The sequence below is a fragment of the Otolemur garnettii genome, unplaced genomic scaffold (genome assembly GCF_000181295.1).
Source record: "Otolemur garnettii isolate 467f Iridium unplaced genomic scaffold, OtoGar3 scaffold00004, whole genome shotgun sequence".
NCBI lineage: Eukaryota > Metazoa > Chordata > Mammalia > Primates > Galagidae > Otolemur > Otolemur garnettii.
The window spans coordinates 6,680,228-6,698,664 of record NW_003852399.1 but is presented as its reverse complement, the minus strand read 5'-3'; the positions used below and the strand labels follow the sequence as shown (position 1 = coordinate 6,698,664).

The 18,437-nt window shown below is 45.5% G+C and overlaps 1 protein-coding gene across 2 annotated transcripts in view; it reads right to left on the bottom strand.

Moving 5' to 3' along the window:
- The window catches only part of ANXA13 (annexin A13), a 52,023-nt gene that overhangs the window by 24,581 nt on the left and 9,005 nt on the right, over positions 1 to 18,437 (bottom strand). For both annotated transcript variants that reach the window (XM_003782359.3, XM_003782360.2), the window contains one exon: positions 5,866 to 5,941. In XM_003782359.3, the coding sequence (XP_003782407.1) occupies positions 5,866 to 5,941 (76 nt within the window). The remainder of the gene's footprint in view (positions 1 to 5,865; positions 5,942 to 18,437) is intronic.

Genomic DNA, 18,437 nt, shown 5'->3' with positions numbered 1-18,437 from the left:
TTTGTCTCAGCCACATGTGTGAGTAGGCCAGGGGCTTTCGCAAACTTTGGAAGGCTTGAGTTTCTGCTGCCTCTGATCTTCCGTAGCAGGCTGTGTGTGTGTATGTGTGGGATCTCTGCAGTGACCACATCACACTGCAGGATGGACCCCCCGAGCCTGGTGCCTGGGGAGTGCTCTCTAAAGGGGAGTGTGTGTTGTTACAGTGCCACTCGCTGCTGCCTGGCCCTGGTCAGCAGGTGGGTGACCCCAGAATGTGGCAGCTACCCAGCTGAGAGGGCAAGATCCTGAAGGAACAGCGGATGTGGCCGCTGCCTTTGGATTGATATTGAAGGGAAGATTGGGAGGAGGAAAGATCCAAGCCATGGGGGTGGGACAGAGATGAGGGGACCTCGCTGGAGATGGGGAAAGAAGAAAGAGGAACTGGTCAAAATGTGAGGTGTTTTGCCCTTGCCTTGACTCGGGCACCAGCCCTCAGAGCCATCTTTGCAAAGGCAGAATGGCAACATAGAAAGAGGCCTGAGCAGGGGGTGGAGAGCTGCCTTTTGGTCCTGGCATGGCCACGAGCTTCATGTCCTTGAACTGTTCAGATAATCTCAAGGAGTATTTCCACCTCTGTCATCCTGGGAAGATTTAGCTGTTTGATTCCAGTAGAAAATTCGAGGCTAGCTCACTTATGCAAGCAGCAGGAGTTAAGTGCCTGCCTCATTCTGGTTTGGTTCCAACACCATTATTTACGCTGCCCCTCATCACGTCCCACCTGAAGCGTCCCCTCTGTCATATGTATCCAATTACTTACTCCGTGATGTTATTATGATGTATTTTTTAAGCTTCTGAGTTCCAGAAATCTCATCTCAAAGAGATTTCTGTTTCTTGTAACTATCTCTTGCACCTGCTCCTTCTTTTCACTTGGGCTGCCCCTGTCCCCATGGAGGGCCTCAGCATCCCAGGCCCGGGTCCTGGCAGGTGGCAGGAGGAGCTCCTACTTGCCTTATTAATTCTTGTCCTGCCTACCAATCCTTTCCAAGGCCCCTTTCACCTACTCTATAAATACTTTGTGGCTCCAGGAGCAAACACCACTTTCTCTCTCACTGCTGGGTCTTTGCTGTTCCCTCACTGGAGCATCTTTGTCTCCAGTCCTCACCTTCACTCCCTCTTCTTCTTCAGGACTCAGCTCACCAGACTGTTCTGGACAGGGCAGCCCCTTCCCTGTGTCCCTCACGTGGCCTGTTCTTCCCTTCTCTGCCATGACGCACGCACGGCAAGTTCCAGTAGGTGCGGAGTGTTTTGTTCGCTGTTACATTTATCAGATGATTTGCTGAATGTACAGATGCTTAACTGCATGCATCTGTGAATGAATGAATGGAGGAGAACTTTGTCTCTACACTGGTGAAGTGCATGTGATCCTCAGATGGGCTGTATATAGCAAGGACTGGTAAAAAACATCCTTTCTACTCCGACGCCATGTGCAACCCTCTAGATAACCAGGAAGACAGAGTTAGTATTTAAAAGATAACGTTTTCGAGGTTATCCTTCCCCAAATGCTTTAGACAAAGAGAGAGACCAGAGAGCAAAGCAGCCAAGGGATGGCCCAGCAACAGCCGGGAGGTGGGAGGAGGGCATGGAAATGAAACTAGATTCCCCTCCACGGCCTCTGAGTCTAGGTCTCAGGACGATCTGGGAGCCGTTTCCACTCCTGACCACGCTGAACAGTGACCTCACTCTGCATTTCACAATACGTGTGTGGTATCAGCAGTCAGCACTGCTAAACGATTGCCTGTAAACATTTACAATGGTTGGAGGCTCTGGGGCCAGTCCCCAGTGCTTCTGGGAAAGACTGAAAAAATGAGAAAAGAAGGAACCTCGAGCCTGACTGTGGCTTGGACACTGTAATTACACAGCAGAGGTCAGAACCAGGTGACAGTCAGCCTTGGGAAATGCCTGCCACCCCCCTTGGTTTGCTTTCCCAGCAACTTTCTGGGAAGATACTGAGCCATGTTTCAGCAGGATGGAAGCCACAGGGTTTGGTGGCCCCCCAAGCCTGTGTGACTGACAAGTGATCCAGGCCTGTGCCAGACTCAACCTTCCCAGCATCAGCCTGCCTCTCACAGAACCCTGGAGGCTGCAGCCCCAGCTCTGGTGACACCGCCCTCTTCTGCTGACACCACTGGGCCACCCTGTCACCCCTAGATGAAGGAATAAATGCGGGACATCCTGCCTGCATCATTATTTGTCCCTCGTCCTATGTCTTAACTCCCTAAGGTGGGTGTATCAATTACCACAATCCCGGTGGCTTAAAACAAAGCAATCCATTCCCTGACAATTCTGGAGCTGAGGGTCTGAAGTGACATGTCTGCGGGGCCACACTCCTCCCCAGAGGCTCTGGGGCAGAATCTATCCCTTGCCTCTTCCAGTCTCAGTGAGTTGCCAGTGACCCTGCCCTTGCCTTGTGAGGCTTTGATCTGCTCCATCTCCATGTGGTCTCCTCTGTGTTTCATCTTCCCCATTTCTCCTGAGGACACTTATCATTGGATTTTGGGCCCACCCAGGTAATCCAGGGTGATTGCTTCTCAGGACCCTTAATTAAATTACACCTGCAAAGACCTTTCCAAATCAGTTCACATTCAGATTCTGGGTGAATATATCTCCTGGAGGCCCCCACCGTTCAACTCAGTGGCCTGAGCGATAGAGGACAGGGTGCGCCTATGCAGTGTTCAGCTGATCTAACTGGTTGTGCAGGAATGGTGGATATTGTTGAGCAGGAGGAGATCAGCATATAACAAGGGCCTCTAGGTCCTGGGCTCAGTGTCACCTCCGTGCAAGGAGACATTATTAGTCTCATCCCATTTTGCAGATGAGAACACTAAGGTCATGGCACCATTAAGGGGCAGAGCAAGGGCTGAAGTTCATGCCCATGCCTGGGCCGACAGTCATGATCTGAGTTCTAGGTCTGGTCCTCCCTTTCTGTGGCTTATACACTGTTGCTTAACCTCCATTTGTCTCAGATGGCCCTGATCTTGCCCTTAAAGGGTGGTCCGGGGACCTACATCAGCATTACCTGGAAGCCTATTGGAAATGCAAAATCTCAGCCCCTCCCCCACATGTTAATTCCTAATCTGCCTGCTAACAAGATCTTCTTATCCCCTGATGACCGGAAGCTGTGGACCACCAGGTAATCTTTTACCTCTAAGAGCCAGTGACAGGAGGGAGAATGGCAAACATTCTTTTATATTTTAGAGAACAAAATAGACATTGGGGTACATACACACTCAGGATTGGGGCTTTCTCTCCAGTAGGACCCTGCTAGAACAATCCAATAAGAAGCAGGTGGGGCCCAGTCTGGTGGTGCAGTGCCTGGGAGCCAGGTGGGGACAGCAGAGGGGACAGAGCCCTTCTTGGAAGGGCTGACACTTCATGGCAAGGAAGAGGGGTGGCTGTTCTGGGTTGCTCAAGGTCTTAGGTCACCAAGAATTCGTGGGCGCCCCACACAAAAGAAACTAAAAATACCCCCAAATGAAGAAATCTGCAAGTTTTGTGTCGTTTTACGGTGTGGCATTATATTTTCACTTGTGTAGGTGATGAGTGGGTGGGGAGTATATAGATCAAAATATTTTATAATATCTCATTAGTGGTTTTTATGTTGATTACCTGATGAGGTAATATTCTGATGCAAAATTGAGTTGACTAAAACACATTATTAAAATCATAAATTTTACCTATTTATTCTTCTTTTAAAATTTGGCTTCTGGCTCGGCGCCTATAGCTCAACCGGCTAAGGCGCCAGCCACGTACACCTAAGGTGGCGGGTTCGAATCCCCAGCCCGGACCCGCCAAACAACAATGACGGCTGCAACCAAAAAATAGCCGGGCGTTGTGGCGGGCGCCTGTGGTCCCAGCTACTTGGGAGGCGGAGGCAAGAGACTCGCTTGAGCCCAGGAGTTGGAGGTTGCTGTGAGCTGTGGTGCCATGGCACTCTACCCAGGGGGACAGCTTGAGGCTCTGTCTCAAAAAAAAAAAAAAAAAAAAAAATAAAATAAAATTTGGCTTCTAAAACATTTAACATCATCTGTGTGGCTCGCCTTTATGGCTCTGGGATGGTGTGGCCCTGAACATTTAAATCCACCCTGGCGAGGCTGGCACATCAGTGAGACGGGAGCATGTTCTTGCAGACAAACTTTTCCAACAGTGCAATTGTGGTTCAGCTTGTGGTTATTAATAGAGGGTGGGACCCTAGACCTCAATCAAATGAGAGTTCTCTAAGGCAGTCCTAATTTCCAGTTGCCCCACCCTCATTTCATAATACTATAAACTTGGGCAAGATAGTTAACCTCTGCATTTTCATCTGCATTTTCTCAGCATTTTCATCTGTTAAGCCAATATAATAACTCAACTTTGCAGTGTTGTTGGGAAGATTTAACACAATGATGTATGTGCGATGTCCAGCTTAGCACTTGGCACAGGGAAGGTGATCCACACAGTCACCAGGTCTACGTTGCTGCCATGCTGTGGGCACATCCCATAGGGGGCAAGAATGCTGTGCGATTTTGGCATTCAGTAGGTGCTGAACTTGTACGGTGGCTACAAACATGGGATTCATCACTAGCCACAGATGAATCATTCCCATACCCACCTGGGCTCCTATCTCCATCCCACGCCCAGGTGTCAGGACCTCACGTGAGAGCTGCAGGACGCCGCACCTGGGAGGCTGGTTCAGCCATAACATCCTGCCAGTTTCGTGCACGGCCTGTACCTGCCTCCTGGCAGTGTCATCTGAGTGTGAAATTAGCCCAGTCGGGATGTGAACAGGCCCTCCGATGCCTCCAAATAGGCACCTGTTTGTCCTCTTTCCCCTCTACCTCCTCCTCTTCCCCTCCCACTTCTCTCTCTCCTCCCTTCTCTTTCCTCTCTCTCTCCCTCCCTCTCTGTCTCTCTCTCTGATTTATTCAAGAATACTTACTATGTAGAAATTCCATCTGCCACTTCCCCACCAACTCTCTCCCCATCCCTGGGACTTCTCAACAATTCTCGGGCTAGGCAGCTATTCTAGGGTTAGATAAGTTTCTTATATTAAAACAAACTATGTCTCCTTAGAGCTTCCACCATGGATCCGAGATGTTTCCTCTAGAGCAGTGGTTCTCAACCTGTGGGTTGAGACCCACAGGAACTGTATTAAAGGGCTGCGGCATTAGGAAGGTTGAGAACGGCTGCTCTAGAGTCACACAAAGAACTTATGGCCGTATTTTATCATGACACCCATTTCCAGGAAAGTAAATCTCCTCTAATTTACTTCCAAGTAAAAAAAATCTATGACTTGTTTTAATCAAACATTATGCCACGTAAAAGAAGCCACAAAAGATGCAAAAGTCCAAATATCATATGGTTCTGTTTATATGAAAGGTCCAGAATGGGCCTAACCTGGGAGATTGCTGGGGGCTGAAGGGCGAGAGGGGCTCCTAATGGACACAGGGTTTTTTGGGCAAGATAAAAACTTCTGGAATTAGTGAAGATGGTTGCACAACCCTCTATATACTAAAACTCTGACCTGTACACTGAAGAGGAGTGAATTTTATGGTATGTGAATTGGATCACAAAAAGCAAAAGAATAATTTAATAAAACATCCCATCTCAAATGGTCAAGTTAAATGTCACTGTACCCAGCTTCTAACCATTATATAGAATCCCCAAAATAGGGTCTGATTATAATTTCTGGAACTTTAATAAAGAGATGGTTAGAAGTGATTGACTTGAGTTAGCTTGGAATACACAAGATAAGTGGGGGGTTGTCTCCCCAGCACCATGGGGAAGCTGGACATGAGATCAAGTCTAATCTGCTCAATGGTAAATTAGCAAACAGCATATGTTTCATACCCATTCCTTTGCAGGCTTTGTTCAGCTTTTTGGTGTCTCGATCCACATCAAAACCCTGATGACTTCTTGCTTTGGCCTAAAGAAAATAATCAAAGAAGTGAGATGACAGAATAGGCTTTCTTAAATTATTTCTAGCTAAAATTGGTAGCTCATTGGAAGACCAAGTAGTCTTCCAAACAGGGGGACCTGCTGACAGTTTACATGTGGGTACACTCAGAAACCAGCTGGGGAGACTCTCGCCTTAGAGAGGGGGCTGGTACTCCTTGGGGCCAGCTGGCCTTAGATGGTCACAGGAGAATGGTACCTTCTGTTTTTCATTCTGACTAACTGTGCTTTGAGGAATTTTCATATCAACCCTACCTTTGTGTGTCTGTCTTTGAAACAAAGAATAATACTCTGTACTCATGTCCTGAAGTGTTGGTTCTCCCCCTTCTGCCACAGAACATAGCTTTGTAAAGAATAGGCTTTGCTGGCCAGAAGCTGAGGGTTCTAGCATCTGACTACAGATTTGTTTGGGGACCTGAATTTTGCCAAGGGGAGGCATATGCTTGTCGGAGATACTATATGAAGCAGCATGAGCACAGTGTTTGGCTTTTGAGTGCTCTCTGGGGAGAAAAGTCCTGATTACGTACTGTGCTGAGCTTTTCATTCCTTGGCCTAATACATGCGCTAACTTCTCCACGGTTCCCTATGTGTATATTATTATTTGCTTATTATTTTTCTTTCTAGTGAGCTTTGTTTATACTTAAAGTTATTTTTTAAAGGAACTTTCGATGAACACCAAAATAGAAAACCAAGATTTCTTGCATAAACAGAAAGCAAACATGGAAATAAATACATCACTACAAAAAACTCAAAGCGGTGAGGTTGATTGCAGTTTTGCAGCCAGCAGCCTGGAAGATATCCTGAGTTTTCTCAACTGTTTGCCTCTCCTCCTGCAGCTTCTCCTGAGTGACAGGTGTTTGTATATTTCCCGTCCTTCAGTGGAGGCTGGTTTGGGTGCCAGCACCGCCCAACTCCTCTCTCCTACCTTTCATTTCCTTGGGTGCTAGTGGGAGCGAACAGTCAGCCACACAGCCGTGGTGGGCATGTTGTGTGTCTTTGTGGCCCTGGTTCCTGTGCGGGAGTTCCCCTTGACCCTCCCGTGTGGTCTCACTGGGCTGTCAGTCCATGCGGCTTCAGCCCATGGTCACCAACATGGTCATTATGCCAATAAGGACTGGCCCAGGAGAGGGGATAAAATTTAAGCAGGGTCACTTAGAGTCTTTCCCTTGGTTGATATTGAAAAGATACATATCTCTCTCTAGTGGGCTTGCTAGCCTGAGAGAGTGTGAGTCTAGGGCTGGTGGTGGCCATTTTGATTTTGTCCACTATGTAATGGGAACGAGAGAGAGAGAGAGAGAGAGAGATAATAACATTGTATAAATCCTCAGATACCCCAGTGCCTGTATCCCTGGACTTCCCAGTTAATTCACAGTTGCCTCCATTGTTTAAGATAAATGAATTGTGTTTCTGTCCTGGCCCAGTATCTATAGACAGGAGCAGGGTTGAGTTCTAGGCCTTGGTTAATGGAGAATCATAGACTCCTAGAGCAGAGAGATCATCAGGACTCCCTGGCACACCACTGCCTTGTGGGAGATGAGGGGATGGCCCATCTTGAGGGATTGGCTCCTGAGACAAGCAGGGAGGGGGACTGACATTTGTTGAACACCTACCACAGGCCAGACAATTAACCTTCACTGTTCACAGGGGAGAGTCGGCGTTAGTAGTCTGCCTTGCACATGAGGAACCTGGGCCCAGAGAGGTGAGGGAGCCCGTGTGCTGCCCAGTGCACTGTCTGCCTTGTGTTCTATGAGTAGGGCCTTCATGTTACAGCAGAGGGGTGATACACCCCTATTTCCTCGTCTAATCTTTTGTGGGGTATAAGAAAGCATTCCCTTGTTTTTTTTTTCTTTTTTTTTTTTTATTGAATGGTAACTATGTACATTAATGCACTTCTGGGGTACAGTGTGGGGTTTTCACATGCAATCCGAAATACTTTCATCAAACTGTATTCCATGCTTTCAAAGGCAACCAGTGACATCATTTGTGGGACTCAGTACAGATAAAGGTGGAGGGCTCCTTGTTCAAACACTATTAGAATTTCAACATGGTGACGTCAGAGCATTTGAGCAAACACAGGGCACTGCACACTTGTGAAGCCCACCTGCTTTATTTTTTTGAGACAGAGTCTCAAGCTTGTTGCCCTGGATAAAGTGCTGTGGCATCATAGCTCATAGCACCCTCCAACTCTTGGGCTAAAGTGATCCTCTTGCCTTTGTTTTGCTATTTTAGTAGAGTCAGGGTCTTGCTTTTGCTCAAGCTGGTCTTGAACTCATGAGCTCAAGCTATCCACCTGCCTGGGCTTCCCAGAGTGCTAGGATGACGGGCGTGACCCACTCATCCGTGCCACTCATTACGCGCTGGGCCCCATCTACTTTTTGATCAAATTCTGAAGAAGATTGTTCTGTGGGTGTAGCAATCTTAGAAGAGTAAATGGCATCTTTGCTTTTCATTGGAAGTATTACGGAGGGCTTGGGAATGAGGTAGAATGGAACCCAGGTGGCAGAAACCACCTAACAGGCTAATTCACAAGCCGTTCTGCATGGCATTTTAGCCTCATCCGTGCAGAGAATCTGGTGGGGACGTTTCTTGTCTGTCCCACTTCACAATGGTCACATTGAAACGGAGACAGAGTTCTGGGGGTGGCTGGGCAGTTTGTGCCCTACCTGAGGGCCCTGGCAGGGTCCTAGGTGGACTCCAGGTGGGGGGCACTTGCCAAGCCAAGTGCTGGTGGGGCTCCTTCCTGCCAAGAGGCACCTTTTCCTAAGAAGCTTCCAGGGATTGCAGAGGCCATGTGGAGACTTGCCAAGGGATGGCCAGGCAATGTCTGAGTGGGTGTCAGAGCTAGACCCAGGACTTTCTGACTCTGGCAGATATAAAATGACATTCCAGCCCCTCATCCCCTTCCTGTTTTAATGAGGTCATTTCATGATACAAATATCATAGAGTTACAGGAGCTGAGGGATGGGACAAAAGAATCCTCTGAACATGTCCAGTTTGCTTATCCAGGAACAAAAAGTAAAAATTAATAAACCACTGTCATTTGATCCAAAAGAACTCTGGTCTCTGGGGTGCAGTGGGGGAGCGTTAAAATGTGTTAGGAATGGAGATGACAAGGGGGCTTATTTTTTGTCTTTTTTGCTGAACAAATAATATGTGACCAGGGTCTACGTCAGAGGCACAGCCATCATCAGGGCGGGGGGAAGTCACAGCCCCTGGCCCCTTGTAGGACCCCTGGTTAGCCATGTGGGTTAAACTTCCTACTCTGCTTGAGAAGAGAATCCAGTCTCCTTCCTTGTAACAGCAGGATATCTGATGTCGAGTGGAGGAATCAGGCGACGGAATTTTTAAGAAAAGAGCAAGATAAAACAGTCTGTTTGGCACTTGACTTTCCCCAGAGTGTGCACAGAACCGACATTGCACATCCATTGTTCATTGTTAGCGGGAAAGGCAGCTGACCTCAGGGCCTCAGGCCTGCTTGCCAATCAAAAGACTGGGTTTTTGAAACCTGAGGCCTCTGAGCAGACCTGCCACACAAAGTGGGTATGTGAGTCAGGTACAGGATGGGCCCACGGGGCCCCAGGATGGGGTCAGATGCGCTCCACAGGCTCCAGGGGAAAACACGGCTTTCCACTTTCTCTAAAACATCGCTTATTTTGTGTTCTTTTGATTCATTTTTTATCAGCACTTGCACTCAAGAAACAGGTAAAGACGGCACAAGATGTTAAATGTCAATAAAAATGATTCAGACGGCTAGGCTTGGAGCCCACAGGAATCGTGGTTTAAATGTGGTTGTGTCCCTTAGCAGCCATAGGAACTTGGGCCATTAACCTCTAAGCTACCCTTTCATCATCTGTGCAGTGGAGACAGTCCCTACCTTGCCAGGTTGGAGGCTTACAGGAAATAATTTTCTAGGTGCCGGTTATATGGGGAGCTCCACAAATGTTTGCCCTTCCCCTGCCACTTTGGGCCCTCTCTTGGTTTTTATCTTATAGTAGTATTTATAAATATAAAATTTTGTAAAGTGACATTTATGCAGATTTCAATTTTTGTTTAAATTTAACAAGTTTGAAAGATACAAATATATACGAAGATACTATGTGTGTATATATGTATTATATGTAATACAGAGGCTTTTAATTCTGCGTATTTTGATTCTGTCAAAAAAATGTATATACATCTTAAGCGATCTTGTTGGAAGTAAAATAAATCATTCCCCCAAAGTGTATGGATTGCAGGGGAAAATGGATGTGTGTAGCATGTCTAGATACATGTGACCAGTAATGGTAACTCCAGTTCAACTTCTAAAAGAAACACAAAGATAACATCACTTCAAATGCGCATACTTTTGGTACCCTCTGTATAACTCACAATGCCCCAAACAACTTAATATTTGTAATAGTTGTCCACTGAAGTGATAATATTCACATTTAAGAACATAGCTGGATTTGCATTCCAGCACCCCTGCTTATTAGCTCTGCTACCTTGGGCAAGTTACAGAACCTCTCTGTGCTGTGGTGTCTTTATGGTAAATGGGGATAGTGCCTACCTTGTAAGGCCCTTGGAAGAATTCAGTGATGCCTAGCAGGGAGCAGGGGCTCAGTAAAGGTAAACATTATTTGTTGAAGGCAGATCAAAAATGAACTTTCCAGAATATATCAAAATCCTTTCCGGCTTCAGGAATTTTCACCTTGTAAATGGCTCTCTAAGGATCAATTTTTCATCTGTCATCGGCTGCTTGGATCTGGATTTCTAGATACATGTTTAATGCCAGCAGTCATGTAGTTGTTTAAAATTCAGATTGTGGAGTCCAGGTGGCCTGACACGATGGGCCAGCCACACACCTTGTTAACTCTTCTTAGACAAGCATGATAATTCACACCTCATGGGCTGTGAGGATCTCTTGGGATACAGCCCTTCTCAAGTGCTTGCCATCACGCCCCATACAGGGCACAGCCTGGTGCATGAATGAGGCAGCCCTGCTGCTGGGGGCTTTCCATCTGGGTTTTCCTTCCTTCTAGTATGCCTACATACCATTCTCTGTGTCTCTTGTGTTCCTTCCTTGATAACAAGGAGGTGAATGAGCCATTTCTCTAGAGGGAGGAGGCATAAAAAATAAACGGAGATGCTGTGATCCCAGGAAGCTGCGTCACCTGGGCAGAGGCATTTGAAATGACTCAGACATCTTCCTGTTTCAGCATGATGGTTGCCTACGAGGAAGGTCATCTCTCATAAACAGTTTCCGATAACCCCAGCCAGAAGGACCAGAATGGAAAGACAGACTCCTGGTCAGGCACCTTCTGTCCCAGTCCAATTCAAGGAAATCTTAACTCTTATTACATTATAGAAATGGAACATTCTAGGAAAATGTTCTTTCGGGTTGGCTGTGGCAAACTCTGGGGATGGAGTTTGTGAAGTAGATTGCCGAGGTGCATGGTTTGCAACCATAACCGGCTATTATATAGTAACCAGGATTTTCCAGAACACAGACATAAAGACACTCAGACTTCAGTACCACCGTACCTATCAGCCCTCATGATCCCACTTTCTATTTGAATATCTTCAAGACTGGACAGTAAGAAGAGACTGTCCCATGGGACAGGTGTGAGTTAATTAAAAGGAAATATGTCTCAGGCAAATTAGACTCTCCTCTGAATAGTTCCTCCCTCTCTCCCTCCTTCCTCTTTATTCTCTTTTTCCTCCTCTTTCCTTCTTCCTTTCCTCCCTTCCTTTCCTTCAACAGCATCTTGAAGGTCTATTGCATGCTAAGCACTACCAGGTGAGGGGACACCATGATCTATGAAGCACAGTCCTTGGCCCCAGAGGAATAAACATGTAAATAGGCACCTCACAATTGTATTATGATACAGAAAGCACTTTGGGTACAAGTAGTTGAAAGAAGAAAGAAGAATCTTGACACTTATGCTCATTCTAGAAAGATGAATGGGAGCTAGCCAAGTAGTGCAACAGACAGGAGGGGTGGAGTGGGGGGAGGGCAAGCCAGGCAGAGACCTCAGCACCAGGCAGAGACCACAGCACGATGCTTTCAGGGTCTGGGTAATTGTATCCCTGATGGCATCGTAGAAGTCCACCCACTGCGTTCAGTTACTGCTTTGCCCTTTGCTGGTCATACTCCCTTGGGCAAGTTAATCCATCTCACTGAGGCTTAGTTGTCTAGTCTTCAAAGTGGACACACCTGCTCGTGGGGTTGTGCGAGGTTTAGATGCAGGCGTGTCCATGATGCAGTAGCACAAGGCAGGATTACAGTGAGCACACGGTTGGTGGCACGTAGGAGGTGGGATGCTGGTGACACAAGGATGTAAGGGTCACTTGTAAACTCTGAAAGTATTATCAAAATGCAATGGGAGTGGCATCCTGCTTGTTTTATATTTCCAGCGCAGCTCCTCAGAGACTCTGCCTCGCCGTACTCTGCTCAGTAAATATTTGAAAGTGGTTGCTTGGTATTCAGGCTGTGGGCCAGGAGGGCCCTCAGGAAGTGCTGGGGAGCAGAGGGCAGAGGGCTCGCAGCATACCGAGCCAACAGAGCTGCTGTTTGAGCTGGCATGAAATAAGGAGGAGGCTGAGGAAAGCAAAAACAAGGGCCAGGATTAGATCCAGGTAGTGGCCTGGCTTTAGGGGTGGGAGCAAAATGGAGGCAGGGGAGAGCCTCGGATACACCCGAATCCTCCTTGGTGTAAGCAACGACCATTACCACTGACCTGGGAAGCCAAGAACCCCTGCATAGCTGTGCAATCAATAAATGTTCTTGACGATGAGAAAATAGAAAATTAAATGAAAATGAACAATGAAGTCCAGTTGCCACTGTTTATAAGACAAAATCGGCAGCCATCTCCCCTTAGGCGAAGTGTGTGTGAAGGAGAGGCACTGTTCAGATTCTCCCAATGTTCCTTCTGGTTCAAATGGAACCAGGTTATCTGCTTCTCGCTTGTAAACTGGGACTAATACTTGCCTGGCCAGGCAGAAACTCAGAATAAAACCACATGAGAGTGCTGGGCAGGGAGGCTTCTTTGTCATGATCCAGGGACAGGAAGAGGCCTTTCTGCCCTTCTGAGGCTGTCAAGGTTCTTCCTCCTCCTCTCCTCATCTCACACAACCTTCCGGTTCCCCATTTTCTAAAACATCATTCCCTTAGAGTCAAGGGGGGACCATAAAGACAACAGGCTGCTACAGGGTTGGGTTTTATCAGAAGTATTTTGAAAAGGCAGGAAGCCAGTGGCATGGCCAAGTCACTCTCATTATACTTAGAGTGACTGCCTGATAATTGTCAAATATTTTCATCAGCAAAATGTGACTTCTCCGTGTCCGACAGAATCTATGCTAATTGACAGCTGATGTGTCTTATTCCCAAGGGGCCCATGGGTGTGAGTTAAGGGAGGACTTGGGGGTGACACTGCAAGTATATTCTTCACTGTAACTTCCAAAGTCCTCTGAGGACCAATGACAACCTAGGGACCCACTGTGTTTTAAATACTTGGTGGCTACTGATTCCATTGGCAACAGTGGAAAGGTATCTACTTACAAAAACACACTGAAGCCTCACTTTTCTGGAACCATTCCTGACCCTCTTGGGAAGAACTGAGGACCTGAGGATTTTCTTCCAGTGATGTGAAGCTAAGGTGACCAGCTTTTTAACTGCCCAGGACTGAGGGCTTTCCTGGGATGTGAGTCATTCAGTGCTAAAATTTGGATAATTACAGGTAAACCAGAGTGGTTGCTCACCTTAGCTGGGGCTGACTTGGCAAGCTTGTGAGAGCCAACCGTGTGCATGTTTTTCCAACTCTATGTTAAGAGAGGTCTTGTTGGTAACTGAAATCAGCCATCGGTGGAAGTATTTACACTATGGAAATTGGCAAACACCACACATTAGATTCTTGTTTTTCCCTGGAGAGCCATTTGTGAGATATTTGCTAGCACATCACTGACTTTCTCTGTTACACTTATACTTGCTGTCTAGAGGCTTCTATCAGAGTCCCTTAAAGATATATTATGCTTATTTACTTTTCTGTTTCTTTCCCTAGATTGTAAGCTTTGTGGAGGGGAGGTCTATGTCATTTTCATAGCACAATGCCTGGCACGCTACAGGAACTTGGTAATTGTTTATATATCAATGCAATTTCAGACGAATGGATGGAGTAAGTCTTCTCTGCAGGCATGAGGCAGAGAGGAGGAGGAATCTTCTTCCTTTGTATGTTACAGAATATACTAAATGCCTTTCCCTTTGCATCCCGGCCTGGCTTCAGTTTGTGTTAATGTTAGGGGTCAGTGCAGTAGTGGGGACAGAGGAAGGGAAGAGAAAACTTAACTAGCTAGAGAATGCACTGAGAATGATGTCAAGCCTTCTAGCAAGATGAAGCAGAAAGATTGAAAAGCTGAACAGTAAATGTAACCCAGGTATCTGGGACGGCTCAATCAGAACTTACCTGTAGAAATATTAGAAATCACAAATAAAAGTGAAGTCCCAAGACTTCAGGTGTGAGATAGTTTGAGGTAGATAGAGTTTGGGGCTCTTATAACTAATACCAAATGGAGGAAATAATGGATTCTGAGGAAGATGCAGCCAAGATATAGATTAGCAGCTTTTCAACCCTGATGCTCATCAGAATCATTTGGGATGCTTTAAAATATACACATCTGAGTCCTGGCCTGGTCCTACTAAATCAGAATCTCTGAAGTATAGGTATATACCAGGTATAAGTATGTTTATAACTCCCCAGATAATTCTAATGTACAGCTAGGGTTGAGAAGATTAGTCTGAGAAAAATGAGAAAATTTCCCTATTGGGAAGGTAACTTAAAAACGCATCATAGATTTAGACAGGTAACAAATCCTAGACATTATCCAAGATGCCAAAGATAAAGGGAAAGGGTGTATCACAAAATCTTAGAGTGCAAATTAGACCTAGGTTTTCCCAAGGTAACATGGAGCACTGGAGGCATTAAAGCCCATTGGACCCCCAAGTGGAAAGGAATTATTTTTTAAGTTCCTTCTCAGGTCTTCTGATTAAGTCTTTGCTTGGTGATAGTGTGTCTTTCATATGTATCTAACCCAGCGAGTGGTAAATTACAGACTATGGGCCATATCCAATCCATCACCTGTTTTTGTCAATAAAGTTTTATTGGAACGTAGCCAACCCATTCATTTACATATATGTTTGGTTGATGGCTGCTTTCCTGCCATGGTGGCAGGGTTATATACTTGTACCACAGGCTATGTTGCCCACAGAGCCTCAAGTATTTATTTTATGAACTCCTGGTCTATTCCATGCAAATGGGTCTTTTTCTTAGTCAAACAACAGTTGACAAGATATGCTGGAAACATCAAAATAGTTAGAACTTCATGCATTCTTTTTGCTTCCATTTAGTCACCTGCATTTATGTCAACTGATATTAATGTGCCATTTATGGTACAAATATAAAATTTCCTTTTAAGATAAATTGATTTATATTTTTAAAAGTGAGTGGATTTAAGGAAAATAATTCATAGAACTATTAGAAGTGATGGCACATGTGTTTGGTAACAATCACAAGGCTCATCTATAGTACTTAAGTCTGAAGTCTAGAACACATGGAATATATCCAATCCTCTCATTTTACAAATAAGGAAACCAAGGCCTGGTTGTTAAGTCACCTGCCCAGCATCACTTACTTGCTTATGGAAAAACCCAGACTCCTGTATCTCTCAGGGCAATGTTCTTTTACTTCTAACTGGGTATGCATTTGTATTAATAGTTTGAAGTCAATTAGTATGGATGCAAACTATTGAACTATGAAATTTTATGAATTTAGAGCCAGAAATACCGTGATGACATTTCCACAGACATGTTAGTAGAGATTGATGAGTAAGTTGAGACAGAATAATGGGGCCATTCGCATCTTAAATCTTGCATGATTAGTGACGTATTGGTGTCATTAAGTTGATGATTTCTTGGGCACGGTTTTCTTAGACAATAAATTAGATAGCAAGTCTTGCTTTTTTAAAAAAAATAGAACCCCACTTAAATGCTTGTCAGCACAAAAAGTAAAGCTACTAAATAAAAAAAATTTTTTTTCCAGTATACTTTGTGGGGTACATTTAAGCACAGTTGACTTTTGTACGAATATTTAGTATTTCATTGTGTAGTTATTGTTCTATTTTCATTAGAAGTCTCCCCGATCAGTCCATGAAGCAAAGCTGACTTAGATCCTCTTCGCACTTCAACCCTGTTATTGAAGTTTATTAATTGTGGGGGTAGATCAGAGAGCTGGGAAAGTATATTAGGAATCCTGAGCTCTGCCCACCTCGGTAGGGTGCTGGGAATGGTATAGAGCTGTTCATTGCTGTTGAAATCTCCTTTCAGAGATGCAGCTTTGCAGTGATGTATGTGACTATTAAGTGTCTGGCCATCACTCTAAATGGGTGGGAATATTTGTATCGTTTCACAAACAAAGCCAAGAGTAGAAAAACGCCCATTTGGATCAAAGCTCAACACGATTTACTGTGTGCTCTCAAGAAAATGAATGAAACCTTTTAGATTAAAAAAATGGCCTTTCTCCTATATTTGAAATTACTTCTACATTGAGGTTTCAGCACCTTTTAATGAAGATTATTTTCCAGAAAGGCAAGCTTTCTTAGGCTCTGCTGTCTGGATTATACATGTTGATGTGATATTTACCCATCAAAGGTGATTGTAGAGTTGGGTAGGAGCAAAGGCAACTGACTTAAGGCTCTCCAACATTTAGTGCCTTAACATGGTGGGCATCACTGCTCCTGAAGGTACTCAGGCCTTAGTCAGAAGGATCAGCGGTGTAACTGGCCTGCCATGCGCTGAGCTCTGGTAGGAGGAGTCTGCATGGGGAAGCCTTTAGGGGTGCTGCACCCACAGAGGAGAGGTGAGAAAACCAACTCTTGATTCCTCCAGCCAGCATCTTTCTGCCAAGCACTGCTCACTGGGGCTAGAAGACCAGCAGCCTTCAAACCAAGTGCTTCTAAAGTGAAAGTTTCTACCCTGGCTTTCAGAAGTTACATACAGGTGAACAGTTTGTAGAAAGACTGCTGTCTCTCAGCTGTTGCTGTCATCAATAGGAGGGCAAAGGTCAGTCTTTAAGAGGAGCTGACCTAACCCTGTGATGAGAGAGGGAGTCAGTGTGGCAGTGTCTGGGCCCAAGGACAGGAAGGGCGGTTATTGCCAGAGATCCAGAGAGACACAAATTAGGGGTGTCTTCTGCCCCTGGTCTCGCTTTCCCATCTAAGCTGTGGTTTTCAATCAACCAAGAATGATTTTGTCTCTCAGGAGACACTGTCAGTTGTCACAGATAGGGGAATGCTAATGGAATGTCTGTTGATAGAGGCCAGGATGCTGCTGAACATCCTGCAGAGTAGACAACCCCCCACCTCCCAAGTAAAGAATTATCTGGGTCCAGCTGTCAACAGGGCCAAGCTTTAATGTGCCAAGGGTCTATACCCTCAGCCTAATTATTGTTGAGAAGGCTAAGCTTCTGGTGGCAAGTGGCACACAGGTACTGACTAAAGCAAGGTCTCCAGTCACTAAGAGCAAGTCGCTCTGTTTACATAAAAGGGAAGATTATAAGTGGATCATGGTGTCTTTCTTGAATATATTTAATTAAAGAAATTTTTTGGATGGGGCAAGGTAACCCAGATGACAGATCTGAAAGATGGATGCTAGAATGAGGCAACTAGGAGGAAAAAGGGTTTGAGTTGCGATCAATTCAAAGTGAGCAGCCTGTTGCCTCCCCCGCTCCCTGTCCGCATCATGACCACCCTGGGCACCATAGCCCACACCAGCAGGGTGAAATGGCTATGTGACATCTCTCCGTTGACTCATTCTGAGGGGCCCTTTAGTGCTGTGTTGGATTGGAGAACTTGGAGTTTCTACTAGAGGCAGAATAACATTCATTATCTGGAAACAAGATTTTGTGTCCTGGGGAACATGACTGTCTGCTTTGAGGTTGTCCACAGATTGTTCTAGGAGTTAGAAACCTCTCCAGAGTACTAAACTTCCAGAAATCCAATTACTGCTGTACTGCAGCAACGAAAGTGAACTTGGGGGATGAGGTGGTTTTGGAGAGATGATGGCTATTTCTCAACTGTGAAAGGAACCATGCCTCTAGGAGTTATCAAAAAATGAAGCATGTTTCTCATTAGAAAAGAATTATCCATTTCCTTTTTACATTGCCAAAGGCTGTCTTTTGCCAACTCAAGGAAAGTATAAACTTGGGATTTGTTACATGTGTGGATAAAAGGAGGCCAGTGTATTCTGGAATTCTCAAGAATCAATGATAAGTGGGCAGACGGGATAGAAAAGAGAAAACATCGGGGCTGAGCTGGGCATCGTGGCATCACAAGTGCTGTGTGGCAGGATATAACCAACAGTGTGTGGACAAGTTCTGATTTGCTGAAAAGGAAACAAGGTGAAATGGCTAAATTTGCTTAGAGCAAATTTCTGTCTCAAT